General features: G+C 44.2%; 1 protein-coding gene across 1 annotated transcript in view; it reads left to right on the top strand.

Annotated features, from left to right (window-relative positions):
* LOC147113152 (dynein axonemal heavy chain 8-like) overlaps positions 1 to 17169 on the top strand; it is a 1456516-nt gene that overhangs the window by 1380738 nt on the left and 58609 nt on the right. The window contains exon 62 of the mRNA XM_085998053.1: positions 7068 to 7220. Within this exon, the coding sequence (XP_085854179.1) occupies positions 7068 to 7220 (153 nt within the window). The remainder of the gene's footprint in view (positions 1 to 7067; positions 7221 to 17169) is intronic.

The raw sequence follows: 17169 nt of genomic DNA, 5'->3' as shown, positions 1-17169 counted from the left end.
ATATGAGGCGGCAATGACCGAGGTTCAACGACTTGAAGAACAAATTCAACTGGGAATCCTTTCAGTGGAAGGAAAGGAAACTGTAAGAAACACAGAAACTGTAAGACTGGGCCCTGAACATGAGCTAGGGAGCATCAAGGCGCAACTTCTTCGAGCGCTTGAAACCAAAGTACAAGAGGAAAGGAAGGTGAAAGCATTGGAGGGAAAGGTGGATGAAATGGAGAAGACTCTGATCCACAGAGTCCCCGTGGAAGAGTTAACGGTCAGCCAACTCCTTCACATGCTGAGAGACAAGACTCCACAATGGGAACACGAGCTTCAATCTTCAAAGGGAAGGAATTCGGAGCTCCCAAAAGTTACGGAAATAACTGAGGTGGCAACACAGATTTTGTATTACAGTTTACTCTATGAAGAGTTCGTTGAATCACGTCAATGTGAACAGAAGAATGTTGAAACAGCTGCTTCAGTAGAAGGATTAAATAGCCTGATAACGCAATCCCCGATGGAAGGGAAGGTATTGAACTCACAAATGAGGTCAGTAGTGAAGGAATGGCAGACAACCCAGGAAGAGCGGGATGAATATGAATGTTTGAAGAAGTCTTTTCAAGAAAGATGGTTAGGGAAGGAACCACCGTCGGCTAACGTCCAGATGGATAAGAAGGAAGTAGAAGGGCCTCTCTCTGGCCTAACTCAGGACGACCCCGAATATTACCATGACCTGTTGAGTGACACTGAATATTACGAGGATCTGGTCTGCTCAGTTTGTGATGAAAACTCCCAAAGTGCTGAAATCCGGATGAAGCACTTAAGGTCTAAGGAACATAGAGAGTTGGTGGCGCTACAGCTGGCAGCCGAGAAAGGAGCTCCGAGAGTTTCAAAAAGGCAGAAAAGAAAAAGAAGAAGCAGAAGATAATAACCGTCTAAAATATTATCACTTCTACCATCTCAGGCGGGACACTACGAAAGGAGCTAAATTAGTTGAAAAACCGGAAATTATCAAGACAGCCAGTTGGTTGTAAAAGTCCGCACTGCTGGTTCAACAGGACGAAAGTTCAAGCTGTTACGTCAAGAAAAAGGCTATGGAGGAGTCACGCTAGCCATGTGAACCGGCTACACCAAAGAGATGCTGTTCGGAACGAGTCAAGATCAGAGACTGAATCTATGAACTGTTCCCACCGAGATTATATCTGTAAATTGTTTTATATGAAGTTGAAGATATGTATGTTTAACGGGGACTCTGTAAGTAATAAGCTAAAAAAGGAGGATTGTAGTGTATATACCCGTCTACCTTTAAGGGAACTATTGAATGTAACCGTTCACCTTTAAGAGAACTACTTTAGGTGTGGCACTATTTGTTTGGCTTCTGTATACTGTAATACCGACAGTGACCACACCAGTATATAAGTGTTCTGGCAGGATAACTGGGGCAGATTCGCCCTGACCTCTGAATAGTAAAGACCTGTTTGTTTGTTACTCCTGAAGTCTGTGTCGTTATTAACTGTACAACCCACAGACTTTACAAATATGATATTTGTTTCTGGAAAAATTCGCACTTGGGGCGATTTGCTCATAGGCCCCGTTCTCTCAGCCTAGTGAGCACCTGCTCCAAATTGGCAAGGTGCTCGTTGTCGTTTTCTCCTGTTACAAGGATGTCGTCTAGGTAGCATTGAGTCCTCGGAATCCCTTGCAGGACTTGCTCCATAGCTCTTTGCCAGATAGCTGGAGCTGATGCTACTCTGAAAACCAGTCGATTGTACTGGTACAGGCCTTTGTGTGTGTTTATCGTGAGATACTTTTTAGAGGCCTCCTCAACCTCCATCTGTAGATATGTCTGTGCCAAGTCAATTTTGGTGAAACGTTTCCCTCCGGATAGTGAGGCGAAAATATCTTCTATCCTCGGAAGAGGATACTGTACCATGTGAAGGACCAGGTTTACAGTCACCTTGAAGTCCCCACAGATGCAAATTTTTCTCTGTTCTTCAGATTTATCATTATTCAACGTTTTCTTCATGACCGGGACGATGGGTGTTGCCCACTCGCTCCAATCTACCTTGGATAACACGCCTGCCTTTTCCAAATTCTCCAGCTCTGCCTCGACTGCTGGACGAATTGCGTATGGCACCGGCCTTGCCTTAAAAAACTTGGGAATTGCCGCATCTTCCACTTTTATTGAGGCGGTGACGCCTTTCAAGGTTCCTAGTTCCTGTTGAAACACTTCTTTGGCTTTGGCCAAGATGTCTTTTAATCGTTCAGGTATGACGTCATCATCATTTTTTTTCTTACTGGTCACCGTCAGTGCCTGAATGGAGTGCCAGTCTAAACGTATCTTCCTGATCCATTCACGTCCCAACAGCGGTGGACCACCATCTTGCAGAACGTATAAATACAACTTCTGTATTTCCTTGCCGTTGTATACAACAGGCACCCTTATTTTCCCTCTGGGGTATACTTTCTGCCCCATATATGTCTTCAAGATAATGGATGTGTCTTTCAAAGGTATATGCGGAAATAGCCGCTCGTAATCCCGTCGACTTATGACGGTCAGAGCTGATCCTGTATCTAGCTCCATTTTAACTGGGGACCCCGCTATCGTGAGGGTAACCCAAATGGTCTGGTAATCTTCTTTGGCAATTACATTATGTAATTTGAGACAGCTTAGTCTCTTGTTTCCGGAGTCGCTATCGCTCTTCTGGTCTTCGGAGCTACTGTCCGTCGTCATTTGTACCTTTCTGTACTTTTCCTTATTGATTTTTTTTCTGTCAGTGGATTTTTTGTTTCCAGATCGGCATACACGTGCAATGTGTCCCATCTTTCCGCATTGCCTGCATGCTTTGTCCTTGAACCAGCGGTCCCTCTGGTCATGGGTGGATCTGCCGCAGCGATAACATCTCTCGAAACCCCGTGTCATTTCATGGGTGCCGAAGTCCTGTGGCTTTTGCTGTATCTCTGCAGCTCCTCTTGCTGCTGCTTCGTATGATACAGCCACACTGAAAGCCTTGTCCAGTGTCAAATCTTTCTCAGAAAGTAGCCTTTTCTGTGTTCCTTCACTTAGGAGACCGCAGACGAATTTGTCTCGTAGAGAATCTGCCAGTCCTGCCCCGAATTGGCAGTGCTTTGACAGCTTTCTTAATTCGGTGAGGTAATCAGCGTTACTTTCATTCTTGTGCTGATTCCTCCTGAAGAATTTGAATCGTTCCGCTATCAGCAGCGGTGTTGGGTTTAAGTGCTCCTGTAGGGTATCAACAATCTCCTTAAAATTCTTGTCCATCGGTTTGGCTGGAGTGATTAAGTTTCGTAACAGCCCGTATGTCCTTGCGCCCATCAGATTTAGAAGTACCGATGCCTTTTTTCATCCTCTACTTCATTCGCTGTGCAATATACCTCCACTCTTTCCACATATGTGGTCCAATCCTCTATATTACTATCGAAAGCAGTAATATTGCCAGTCTTAGGCATCCTGAAAATCAAAAATGGCGCCTCCCGCGCTTTTCTTTCTTCCCTGCCGAGAAAAAATGGTGCCTCCCGCGCTTTCCCGCCGCTGCCACTGCTGACAACGCTGTTCTCCGCGGTTTTTATTTACACAGATATTTTTAATAGTTGGAGACTCGTTCCTGCTGGACTCTCTGGGACTTTTCCCTCCCTCTGCTTGGTCCGAGCGCCGACCTGCTTTGCAGCGCCGGCCGTCTCCCGAGTGCTCCACCCTCCGTCTCTGTTTGCCTCCGCCTTCTGACTCGCTGCTCGGCCCCACTGCAGAGCCACCCGATTGAGCCCCAGCCCGCCGCACAGGAAAGATTAGTGCAGTACCTGCCACCAGCCCGGCTAGCTGGTGAAACCACAGTTTTTTATTTGTTTTTTTTTTCTTCGACCTTCGTCTGAGGAATCGATCTCCTTGAGGTGCTGCCGAATTGCAGGTAAGTCCGTTTCCAATTCGTCGCCACTATTGTATCCGTGTGTTAATGGAGACACGGAATGCAGGAGTTGGTTTAACAGGTGTTTACTGAACAAAGTCTGGAGGTGAACTAAAAGATACAAGACGCTATACAGGCTTATATACCCGAGTGGTCACTACCGGTATTACAGTACACAGGCGCTCTTAAAGGTACATACACTACAAGTACCATCTCCTTAGTGATTTTAATCGTGTTTAGCTCCTCCCCCCCCCCCCATTGCCCCCTGTTTGTCCAGTGTTGGGATATTTTTAGTGTCCTCTACTGTAAAGACTGATACAAAATATTTGTTTAGCGTCTATGCCATCTCCATGTTCCCCACCAGTAGTTTCCCGGTCCCATCCTCTAAGGGACCAACGTTCACTTTAGCCACCCTTTTTCTTTTTATATAGCTGTAGAAACTCTTGCTATCTGTTTTTATATTTTTTGCTAGTTTACTTTCATAAGCTATCTTCCCTTTCTTAATTAATCTTTTGGTTATTGTTTGCTGGCTTTTAAATGCTTCCCAATCTTCTATCCTCCCACTAGATTTGGCTACTTTATATGCCCTTGTTTTCAGTCGAATACTATCCTTTATTACTTTACTAAGCCACGGATGGCTGTCTTTTCTTTTACTCCCCTTTTTCCTCAGTGGAATATATTTATCTTGAAAGATGTGAAATATCTCCTTGAATGTAGACCACTGCTCTTGTACCGTCTTACACTTTAATCTGTTTTCCCAGTCCACTTTAGTCAATTCTACTCTCATACCTTCATAGTCTCCTTTATTTAAGCTTAGTACGCTGGTTTGAGATCCAACTCTCTCACCCTCAAACTGAATTTGGAATTCAACCATATTATGGTCACTCATTCCAAGGGGATCCTTAACTAGGACATTTTGTATTAATCCTGTCTCATTACACAGGACCAGATCTAAGATTGCCTGCCCCCTGGTTGGTTCAGTTACATACTGCTCAAGGAACCCATCCCTAATACACTCTATGAACTCTTCCTCAATGCTGCCATGCCCAATTTGATTAGTCCAGTCAATATGAAAGTTAAAATCCCCCATGATTATAGCTGTTCCCTTATTACAAGCCCCAACTATTTCCTGATTTATACTCCGACCAACAGAGTTGCAACTGTTAGGAGGCCTATAGACTACGCCCACTAGTGACTTTTTCCCCTTATTATTCCTTATCTCCACCCAAACTGTTTCACTATCCTGATCCTTTGACCCAATATCATTTCTGACTATTGCAGTGATTCCATCCTTGATTAACATAGCAACCCCACCTCCCTTTCCTTCCTGTCTGTCCTTCCTAATTGTCAAATACCCTTGTATGTTTAGTTCCCAGTCATGATTATCTTGCAGCCATGTTTCCGTAATGGCCACCAGATCATACCCATGTTTAGTTATTTGTACCGTCAACTCGTCAATTTTGTTACGAATGCTGCGTGCATTCAGATAAAGAACTTTCAAATATGTTTTCTGACAATTTATTCCTGCTTTTACCCCTTTTACTACTTTACCTTTATCATTATATACATTCTGTCCCTTCCTGACACGCTCTGGTTTTTAATTCCCCCACTGTTACCTTGCTCTATTGCCTTCTCCGCTGTCATTTTTATTTTTCGCTCTCTTAAAACCTCCCCCCCACTAATTCCCTTTCCTTCAAGTCCCACACGGGAAATGTAGGTCTCCCCTGCACCCGACTCCCCTCTTCCCCCTTCATGTACCGCTGACACTAACATAACCACTGTTTCTCCCCACCAATCCCCCACTTACCTAGGACCCAGCAGGTGGCCTCTGGGCTGCCCAACTTTCTGCCGCTTCCTCTGACTTCCCACCCACTTTGTTAATGAGGCCTGGCCATGACATCAGTTGGCCCTCCCACTACTGTTCCTGGACGGGTTGGCCGCTTGCTAGGCCGCTTTCCCACCCAGGAGTTAAAATTCCCACCTTTATCTCTCTGTTATTACTATTTGTTTGTACCAGAATTCAAGATTGAACAATTGTGTTGTCATATTTATTCCAGTGTGAGGTACAGAGACTGACTTTTCTTTGACTTGGGGCTACACCCGCACTTATTTGCACCAAATTTTGCTTTTAAACACATGAGGCCCGAAATTTCTGAGCCTGGAAGTGCACTATGGTAGCTTGAACAGGGCAGGTTGGCCAGAATTTGGGATCGGACTCAACATTACCGGGCCTCTGACCTTTTTCTAATGTAGAAAAACTGCACTAGAAGTGAGAGTTGGGGCTTCTCGATTCCACACCCCATTCTCACATACTGGCACCAGAAGAGGTGGGACTGGTGGGATGGCATCACCTGCCAGAAATCTCGCCAGTTGGGCCTCCTTTGCCCCAGTGCAAAGTATTGATGATGCAGCTGTAATTGCGTGCTAGGAGAATATTTTGGCGGAAAACGGGGCCCAAATCCTGGTTTTGTAATGGCACTTAATCACCCCGAGTGAATTGAAAGCAGCAATTGTAAAATCCCACCTTTGTTTCAGTTTTGCACATTCTTTGACCATTATGGAGCAGCAAGATGCTACTGAGAAATTCCTGATCCCCTATGGAGCACATCTCAGAAAATACTAGAAATGTTGCAGCCACCAGCCCCCTTCATGCAATGGAGCCTGACCTCAGGAGTTAGGATGGAATCAGGACCAGGGAAGACTGCTGGGCGGAAGTCCCACCCTGCCAGAGTTCTGGCGGTGGAGTGGACTCTCAGCAATTTCTGTTTGCGACAAACAGCAGTCTTCAAAGTATTTGAGCCTGTTTAATCATTTCAAGGTCAAGTATCACAATTCAAATACTGTGAGCTTCTCCTCAGCACCATTGGGTAGTACATATTTCTCAACTACCAGTCCCATGTCTTTTGTAACCAAAAGTGCTGAATTAGTGCTAAATACGATATATCCAAGGGGAGCTTAGTAACTCATCTGTGGTTGAAACTGAATCCAAACCCTCTGGATCTACTGGATTTTCTATCACTCAGCTTTACTGCAATTGATGTATTTACTGCTGTAAAAGGAACATTGTCTAAAATTATCAGTTTCTGTATCACTATTTAGAAAGATAGTAGTGACTGCAAACTGGTTGATCGTGTTGAAAGAACATGTCTGTTTTGATAGGTGAAAGCTCGCCTCCTAAAAATGGGGATTTTGAATTCTATGAATATTTTCCTGCGACAAGAAATTGACCGAATGCAGAAGGTTATTACAATGCTTCGGATCTGTCTGAGTGACTTACAGCTGGCCATAGAGGGAACCATCATCATGAGTGAGGTCAGTGTCATTCCGATATCAACAGGTACAGCTCACACTTTACGTCAGGCACAGCCCAAACATTCTCCGATGTGGCCATGTAGAACAAGGAAATAAAATGGAGATATATTTTAAATTATTTAATTTCATCTCCAGCTGCACATCCTGACCTTACATTGGAAAATTGATTTGGACCATCAACCACCATGGAATAGTTCATCTTTTCTAGTTGAAAAAAAATGGTTCAAGTGTACAATGAATGGAATTGAACTTACATACGGGGGCGCGATTTTTGTCTCTTCACTCCCCCACCGTCCTCATTTGCATTCAAAAATGGAGCAATAATGGGTGTAAAGTAAAACAGCTGTTTGTTCCAACGATTTACTGCTTTTACATCTGGTCAGATTTACCAGGGGATGTTAATCCTGGCAGCTTGAACTCCTGTCAAGTGACTTCATTACAATGCTGACATAATGGTCCAACCTAACTGCCTGACTACCGCCACTTCCTGCTCCCGCATAACAATTATGCATGGTACAAGTCCTGAGGTGGCTATTTCAAACACTGTTTAAAGGGACCCTCACTTGCTCTTGGGTAAAGCTGCAAGGAGCATTCGAAAACATCTTCTTGCAGTAGCTTGTGTGTTTCTAGACCTTAAAGGATTGGAAAGTACTTGTAGTTGCTACTGTAGGTTCGGAATTGTTACGGGGCTTCTGGCATTACAGTTGTCTCTAGATGGAGTCCTTCTAGGAATTACACTCTGAGAGGAGGAGCAGGAGGAAGGAACAAACAGAAGGAGGCCACTTGTAGGAATCCTTCCCCAACAATAGAGGTTATATGCCCAAAACAACATACCAGCACTTTTCTGGACAAGAAAGTACATAAGAAAGCTTCAATTCTCTAAGGAGACAGCGACAGAGTTGTACATAAGAACATAAAAAATAGGAACAGGAGTAGGCCATTTGGCCCTTCGAGCCTGCTCCACCATTCGACTAGGTTAGCTAGGCCTGTAATCACCAGAGTTTAGAAGAATGAGAGGGGATCTCATTGAAAGGTATAAAATTCTGACAGGGCTAGACAGACTGGATGCAGGGAGGATGTTTCCCCTGGCGGTGGGGTCGAGAACAAGGGGTCACAGTCTCACGATACGGGTAGGTCATTTAGGACTGAGATGAGGGGAAATTTCTTCACTCAGAGGGTGGTGAACCTGTAGAATTCTCTACCGCAGAAGGCTGTGGAGGCCAAGTCACTGAATATATTTAAGATGAGATAGACAGATTTCTGTACACTAAAGGCATCAAGGGGTATGGGGAGGGAGGGGGAACATGGTATTGAGATAGGGGATCAGCCATGATCATATTGAATGGCGGAGCAGGCTCGAAGGGCTGAATGGCCTACTCCTGTTCCTATTGTTCTATGTTTCTATTCAATAAGATCATGGCTGATCTTTTACCTCAACTCCACTTTCCTGCACTATCCCCATATCCCTTGATCCATTAATATTCAAAAACCTATCCATCTCTGTCTTGAATATACTCAACAACTGAGCCTCCACAGCCCTCTGGGGTAGAGAATTCCAAAGATTCACCACCCTCTGAGTGAAAAAATGTCTCTTCATCTCAGTCCTAGATGGCCGACCCCTTATTCTGAGTCAGTGACCCCGGTTCTAGACTCCCCAGCCAGGGGAAACATCCTCCCTGCATCTACCCTGTCAAGCCCTGTAAGAATTTTGTATGTTTCAATGAGATCACCCCTCATTCTTCTAAACTCTAGAGAATATAGGCCTCGTCTACTCAATCTCTCCTCATAGGGCAATACCCCAAACCAGGAACCAGTCTGGTGAACCTTTGTTGCACTCCCTCTATGGCAAGTATATCCTTCCTTAGGTAAGGGGACCAAAACTGTACACAATGCTCCAGGTGTGGTCTCAACAGGGCCCTATATAATTGCAGTAAGATGTCTTTACTCTTATACTCAAATCCTCTTATAATAAAGGCCAACATACCATTTGCTTTCCAAATTGCTTGCTGTACCTGCATGTTAACTTTCAGTGATTCATGTACAAGGACACTCAGGTCCCTCTGAACACCAACATTTCCCAATCTTTCACCAATAAAAAAATACTCTGCTTTTCTATTTTTCCGACCAAAGTGGATAACTTTACATTTCTCCTCATTATATTTCATTTGCCATGTTATTGCCCACGCACTTAGCCTGTCGATATCCTCTTGAAGCCTCTTTGCATCCTCCTCACAACTTACATTCCCACCTAGCTGTGTATCATCAGCAAACTTGGATATAATGAGGCAGAAATTCCGGTCCCTACGGGTGGGTACGCGCTGCGTACTTGTCCATAGGGCCAATGGAAATGCCGGTTTTAGGCATGCACTGCGCATGTACTGGAAACCGGCATTTCCGATCTGTCAAGGAAGCTCTTGACAGATCCTCCGGCTGTGCTGGAGCAGGGCCTCTGTGGGCGGAGCGTTCCGTTTTTTGGAAACCCTCCGCCCGCAGAAAACACTTACAATTCTTGAGCCTGGTAAAAGCAGGCTCAAGGCCTGCTTTTACCAGGATAAGAGTTGAAAAAAGTGAAAAAAAAAATTTCCACTGATTTATCATTTAAAAATACTTTAAAGAAAGGAAAGTTTATTTTAAGCCCCGTTAAAAACTTTAATTTTTTTTTAAAAAATAAATTTTTTTGTTTAAATACTTAATTTATGTAATTTAAAGTAATTTTAAAAATGTGATTTAAAAAAAAATTATTTAAAGTTTTACTATGTTTTTGGGGGTGATCTCTATTCATATATTTAACAGGTCTTCCTGTCAAATGATTCCCTTCTCTGATTGGCTCCCCATGGCCCACGTGATCCCAGGGACGCTGTGAACCACCTGCACCTCTGGGCTACGTGGGCCCTGCGCAACGGCAGTTTGGGGAGGCCCAGCAATGGAACTCTGCGCCTCCCGGGAGCCCTCCGGTCCAGGCGCAGATTTTTCCAGATCGCAGCCCTCTGCCCATGGTAGGCCTGCGAACAGAATTTCTGGGCCATTACATTTGGTGCCCTCATCCAAATCATTGATGTAGATTATGAATAGCTGAGGGCCAAGCACTGATCCTGGCGGTATCTCACTAGTTACAGCCTGCCAACCCGAAAATGACCCGTTTATTCCTACTCTCTGTTTTCTGTCCGTTAACCAATCCTCAATCCATGCTAGTATATTAGCCCAAATCCCATGAGCCCTAATTTTGTTTAATAACCTCTTGTGTGGCATCTTATCGAAAGCCTTCTGAAAATCCAAATACACCACATTCAGTTGTTCCCCCTTATTTATTCTGCTAGTTACAACCTCAAAAAAACTCTAACAGATTTGTCAAACACGATTTCCCTTTCATAAATCTGTGTTGACTGTGCCCAATCCCATTATTATTTTCTAAGTGCCCTGTTACTACGGCCTTAATAATAGATTTCAGCATTTTCCCTACTACTGATGTGAGGCTAACTGGTCTATAGTTCCCTGTTTTCTCTCTCCCTCCTTTCTTACATAGTGGGGTTACATTTGCTACCTTCCAATCCATGGGAACCGTTCTATAATCTCTGGAATTTTGGAAAATGACAACCAGTGCATCCACTATCTCTATAGTCACCTCTTTCAAAACCCTAGGATGTAGGCCATCAGGTCCAAGGGATTTATCGGCTTTCAGTCCCATTAATTTCTCCAGTACTACTTTTTTACGAATACTATTTTCTTTCAGTTCCTCATTCTCGCTAGACCCTTGGTTCTTCACTATTTCCTGGAAGATTTTTTGCATCTTCTTCCATGAAGACAGACACAAAGTACTTGCTTATTTCTCGGCCATTTCCTTATTCTCCATTATAATTTCTCCTGTCTCAGCCTGTAATGGACTGACATTTACTTTCGCTAATCTTTTCCTTTTTACATACCTATAAAAGATTTTACAGTCTGTTTTTATGTATCTCGCTAGTTTATTCTCATATTCTATTTTCCCTTTCTTTATCAATTTCTTGGTCCTCCTTTGCTGAATTCTAAAATTCTCCCAATCCTCAGGCTTACTATTTTTGGCAACATTATAAGCCTCTTCCTTTGATCTAACACTATCTTTAACTTTTCTTGTTATCTACATTGGACTAATTTTCCTGTGGGGTTTTTGTGCCTTAAAGGAATGTATATTTGTTGTAAATTATGCATTCATTATTTAAATACTCGCCATTGCTTCTCTACCATCATACCTTTTAATGTAGTTTTCCAATCTACTTTAGCCAACTCGCCCCTCATACCAATGTAGCTTGCTTTGTTTAGATGTAAGACACTAGTTTCAGATTTAACTAAATCACTTCCAAATTCAATATAAAATTCTATCATATTATGGACACTCTTCACTAAAGGCCCCATTACTATGAGGTTATTAATTAACACTTTCTCATTGTACAATACTAGATCTAAAATAGTCTGTTCCCTAGTTGGTTCCTCAACATACTGATCTACAAAACTATCTTGAATACATCCCATGACTTCGTCCTCCGCATTATTACTGCAAATTTGGTTTGCCCAGTCTATATGTAGCTTAAAGTCCCCCATGATTACTGTATTACCCTTGTTACATGCGCCTCTAATTTCCTGATTTATACTCTGCCCTACATTACAACTACTGTTTGGGGGCCTATAAACAACTCCCACCAATGTTTTCTGCCCTTTTCTGTTTCTTTGTTCCACCCAAACTGATTCTACTTCTTGATTTTCGGAGCTAAGATCCTTTCTCTCTACTGTCTTTATCCCATCCTTTATTATCAGGGCTACCCCTCCTCATTTTCCGTTTTGCCTATCTCTTCTAAATGTTAAGTATCCTGGAATATTTAGTTCCCAACCTTGGCCACTTTGCAACCATGTCTCCATTATGGCTATTATACGAAACCTGTTAATTTCTATCTGCGTTATTAATTCAACTATTTTGTTGCAAATGCTTCATGCATTCGCAACAAAATACTCCCTTTACTTACTACAATGAAGTAAAGGGAGCAAATTAAGAGTAGGACATGGCAGGGCAGCTCGGCAGCATGGAGTGCTCCTCTTATGCTATGTGTGAAGTCAGGGACACTTTCGGTGTCCAGGGCGAACACATGTGCAGGAAGTGTTTCCAGCTGCAGCTACTCGAAATCCGCGTTTCAGAGTTGGAGCTGTGGCTGGAGTCACTGTGCAGCATCTGCGAGGCTGAAATCTTCATCGATAGCATGTTTAACGAGGTGGTCACACCGCACGTAAAGAGTGCACAGGCAGACAGAGAATGGGTGACCGCCAGACAGAGTAAAAGAACTAGGAAGGTAGTGCAGGAGTCCCCTCGGTCCATCTCCCTCACCAACAGATTTTCCATTTTGGATACTGCTGGGGGAGATGGTTTCTCAGGGGAATGCAGCAAGAGCCAAGTCCATGGCACTACGAGTGGCTCAGCTGCACAGGAGGGGAGATAAAGAGTGGGAGAGCAATAGTGATAGGGGATTCTATCGTAAGGGGAACAGATAGACGGTTCTGTGGCCGCAGACGTGACTCCAGGATGGTATGTTGCCTCCCTGGTGCCAGGGTCAAGGATGTCACTGAGCGGCTGCAGGACATTCTGAAGGGGGAAGATGAACAGCCAGAGGTCATGGTCCATATCGGTACCAACGACATAGGTAGAAAGAGGGATGAAGTCCTTCAAGCAGAATATAGGGAACTAGGAAATAAATTAAAAAGCAGGACCTCAAAGGTAGTAATCTCAGGATTGCTCCCAGTACCACGTGCTAGCGAGAGCAGAAATAGGAGAATAGATCAGATGACTGCGTGGCTGGAGAGATGGTGTAGGAGGGAGGGATTTAAATTCCTGAGGCATTGGGACCAATTCTGGGGAAGGTGGTGATGTGCCTCAATAAATCCGAGACTCGATGTTAGCGAAACAAAACAAGGCTTTTATTGACTTAGAAGGTAACACACAGAGAAGAATGTATCTTCCATCCAGAGGTCTGCCGTACTGGATGTGCTGCAGGCTGGGCCAGCTTACATAGGAGCCAGGTATGGGCGGAGCCCTACACACAGTACAATACAATGGAAATGAAACTGAAACCAACCACAGTCACAGGCAGAGAAATACTGATGAGTGATGAATGGAATATTTCATCACAGGTGGGACCTGTACAAGCTGGACGGGTTACACCTCGGCAGAACCCGGGCCAACATCCTCGCAGGGGGCATTTGCTAGAGCTGTTGGGAAGGATTTAAACTAGTTTGTCTGGGGGCTGGGAACCTAAGTGTGGGCCCAGAACGGAGAGAAACAAAGCTGGAAGTGCAAGTTAGAAAAGTAGTCAGCAAAACTAGTAGGGAGCCGTAACAAAGGTCAACAGTAAAGAGGGTCAATGTGCAGAAAAATATTAAACTGGCAAAGTTAAAGGCACTTTATCTAAATGCATGTAGCTTTCGCAACAAGGTGGATGAATTAATGGCACTAATAGAAGTAAATGGGTATGATGTAATTGCCATTACAGAGGCATTCTTGCAGGGTAACCAAAGCTGGGAACTGAATGTTCCAGGGTACTCAACATTTACGAAGGACAGACAAAATAGAAAAGGAGGTGGCGTAGTGCTGTTAATAAGGGGTGAGATCGGTACGGTAGAGATAAAAGATCTTGGCTTGGCAGATCGTGATGTAGAACTGGAATCAGTTTGGGTGGAGCTAAGAAACAGCTAAGGGCGGAAAACATTGGTGGGAGTTGTGTATAGGCCACCAAACAGTAATGATAATGTAGGGCACAGTATCAATCAAGAGACTAGAAGTGCATGTAACAAGGGCAATACGGTAATCATGGGGGACTTTAATCTACATACTGACTGGGCAAATCAAATTAGCACTAATGGTGTGGAGGACGAATTCTTGGAATGCATGCGAGATGATTTCCTGGATCAGTATGTGGAAACCAACCAGGGAACAGGCTATTCTGGATCTGATACTGTGTAATGAAAAAGGGCTAATCAATAATCTTGTAGTAAAGGGGCCTTTAGTGACAAGTGACCATAATATGGTTGAATTTTACATTAAGTTTGAGAGTGATGTTGTCCAATCTGAAACTAAGGTCTTCAATCTACATAGAGGAAACTACAAGGGTATGAAGGACAAGTTGGCCATGGTAGATTGGGAGACTACACTGAAAGGTATGAAGGTGGAAATACAATGGCTAACATTCAAGGAAATAATGCATAATTTGCAACAAACATATATTCCTCTAGGGCATAAAAACCCAAAAGGAAAAGTGATCCAACCATGGCTAACAAAAGAAATTAAAGCTAGTATTAAATCAAAGGAGGAAGCTTATAAAGTTGCCAGAGGATTGGGATTGTTTTAGGTATCAGCAAAGGGGAACCAAGAAATTCATAAAGAAAGGGAAAATGGAATATGAGCACAAACTAGCGAAAAATATAAAAACGGATTGTAAAAGCTTCTATGGGTATGTGAAAAGGTAAATGTAGGTCCCTTACAGTCAGAGACGGGAGAATTTATAATGGGGAATGAGGAAATGGCAGTGAAATTAAATAAATACTTTGGGGTAGATTTTCCTTAAGCTGTCGGGAAGGAGGTGGGACTACAACTTTCGGGTTTTAGTCCCGCCTACATCGACGTTCGGCCAATCCACGCGATTTTCCCTTGATTGACCTTGTTAAGCCCGCCCAGCTGGCTCAGCAGGCCAATTAAGGGCCACCCGGCAACAGGTAACGTCACAGACTGAAATTTCATCTGTCAAGAGGTCTTGGCAGATGAAATATCAGTGTTTCACAGCTGTTTGACGCTGTCAAACACTGACAGTCTGACTCCTAACCTGCGTCCTTCTACACAGACTCAGTTAGAACTGTCACCGGCAATGGAAGCTGAAGGCTGTCACTTTTGACAGCTCGCAGCCATTTTGCTTTCAGTGCCGGCTGAGTGATGGGACTCCCGAAACCTAGAGGAAGAAAGGCTGTTAAGGTAAGTACAGGTAATTTAAACTTCTTTACACACTTTAGACACACCAAACACACTTACCTTTGCACTCATGCACACATCACTCACCTGACCACCGACATCGCGACCCCTCCAAGTCCTTCAACCCGACGGCCCGACTCCTCTAACCTGGCGTGGTTTGGAGCCGTCGGGAATCCCACATGGCACCACTCAAAATAGGGATTAGGCTAAAAACTGCCTGTTAACTACCTGTTAACAGGCAGTTAATTGGCACTAATCCCTTCCCGCCTCGGGTCGGCGGGTCCCAGTGCGGGGCGGGTACCCACCTCCTTTGAAACTTACGTGGAGGCGGGTTTTGGGCGGGATGGTGTCGGGACCCCCGAAATCGGGATTTCCCCCCCCCCCCACATGCCTGAAACCCTGCCTGATGGCTCCAGGAAAATCTACCCCTTTGTTTCTGCCTTCACAGAGGAAGACACAAAAAACCTCCCACAAATACGAGAAAACCGAGGGTGTGATGAGAATGAGGAACTTAAAGAAATTATTATTGGTAAAAAAACAGTACTAGCAAAATTAATGGGACTAAAAGTCGGTAAATCCCAAGGACCGGATGACCTACATCCTAGGGTTTTGAAAGAGGTGGTTATTGGAATAGTGGACGCATTGGTTGTCATCTTCCAAAATTCTATAGATTCTGGAACAGTTCCTGCAGATTGGAGGACAGCAAATGTAACCCCGCTATTTAAGAAAGGAGGGAGAGAGAAAACAGGGAACGACAGACCTGTTAGCCTCACATCAGTAGTTGGGAAAATGCTGGAATCTATTTTAAAGGATGCAATAACTGGGCACTTAGAAACTAATAGTAAGATTGGGCAGAGTCAACATGGATTTATGAAAGGGAAATCCTGTTTGACAAACCTATTGGAGTTCTTTGAGGATGTAACGAGTGGAGTAGACAAAGGGGAACCGGTAGATGTGGTGTATCTGGATTTTCAGAAGGCCTTTGATAAGGTCCCACACAAGAGGTTGGTGAACAAAATTAGGGCACATGGAATTGGGGGTAATATACTAGCATGGATTGAGAATTGGTTAACAGACAGAAAACAAAGAGTAGGGATAAACAGGTCTTTTTCAGGATGGCAGGCTGTGATTAGTGGGGCACCGCAAGGATCGGTGCTTGGGCCCCAGATATTCACAATCTATATCAATGATTTGGATGAGGGGTCTAAATGTAACATTTCCAAATTTGCTGATGATACAAAGCTAGGTGGCAGTGTCAGTTATAAAAAGGTTGTGAAGAGGCTTCAAGGGGATCTCGACAGGCTCAGTGACTGGGCGAGAACATGGCAGATGGAATATAATGTGGATAAATGTGAAGTTATCCACTTTGGTAGAAAAAACAGCAAGGCAGAGTATTTCCTAAATGGTGAAAGATTGGGGAATGCTCAAAGGGACCTGGGTGTCCTTGTACATGAGTCACTGAAAGTAAATGTGCAGGTGCAGCAAGCCATTAGGAAGGCAAATGGTATGCTGGCCTTCATTACAAGAGGATTTGAGTACAAGAGTAAAGAAGTCTTAATCCAATTATATTGGGCCTTGGTGAGACCACAGCTGGAGTACTGTGTACAATGTTGGTCTCCTTACCTAAGGAAGGATATACTTGCCATAGAGGGAGAGCAACAAAGGTTCACTAGATTGATTTTTGGGATGGCGGGACTGTCGTATGAGAACAGATTGAGTAAACTAGGCCTGTATTCTCTTGAAATTCAGCAGGATGTTAGCAGCGGCGGTAACCGTTAGCGCCCTGCGGCGCTGCACCGCCGGTGATGACATCATTGTCGTGCGCAGCCCCCCTGCTCGCGGCCCAGTCACGATCTTCCGTAGTGCCCCCTGACTTACTGCCGGACGCTATGCCTGACAGGTTCAGGGGGGCCTACCTGCGGCCGGGGCGGCGCAAATTAAAGTGAAGGTGCCGGGCACATTTTTGTTGCT

The sequence above is a fragment of the Somniosus microcephalus genome, chromosome 9 (genome assembly GCF_052327205.1).
Source record: "Somniosus microcephalus isolate GS21.2 chromosome 9, FLI_Smic_1.0, whole genome shotgun sequence".
Classification (NCBI taxonomy): Eukaryota; Metazoa; Chordata; class Chondrichthyes; order Squaliformes; family Somniosidae; genus Somniosus; species Somniosus microcephalus.
This window is presented reverse-complemented; position numbering and strand designations above follow the sequence as displayed.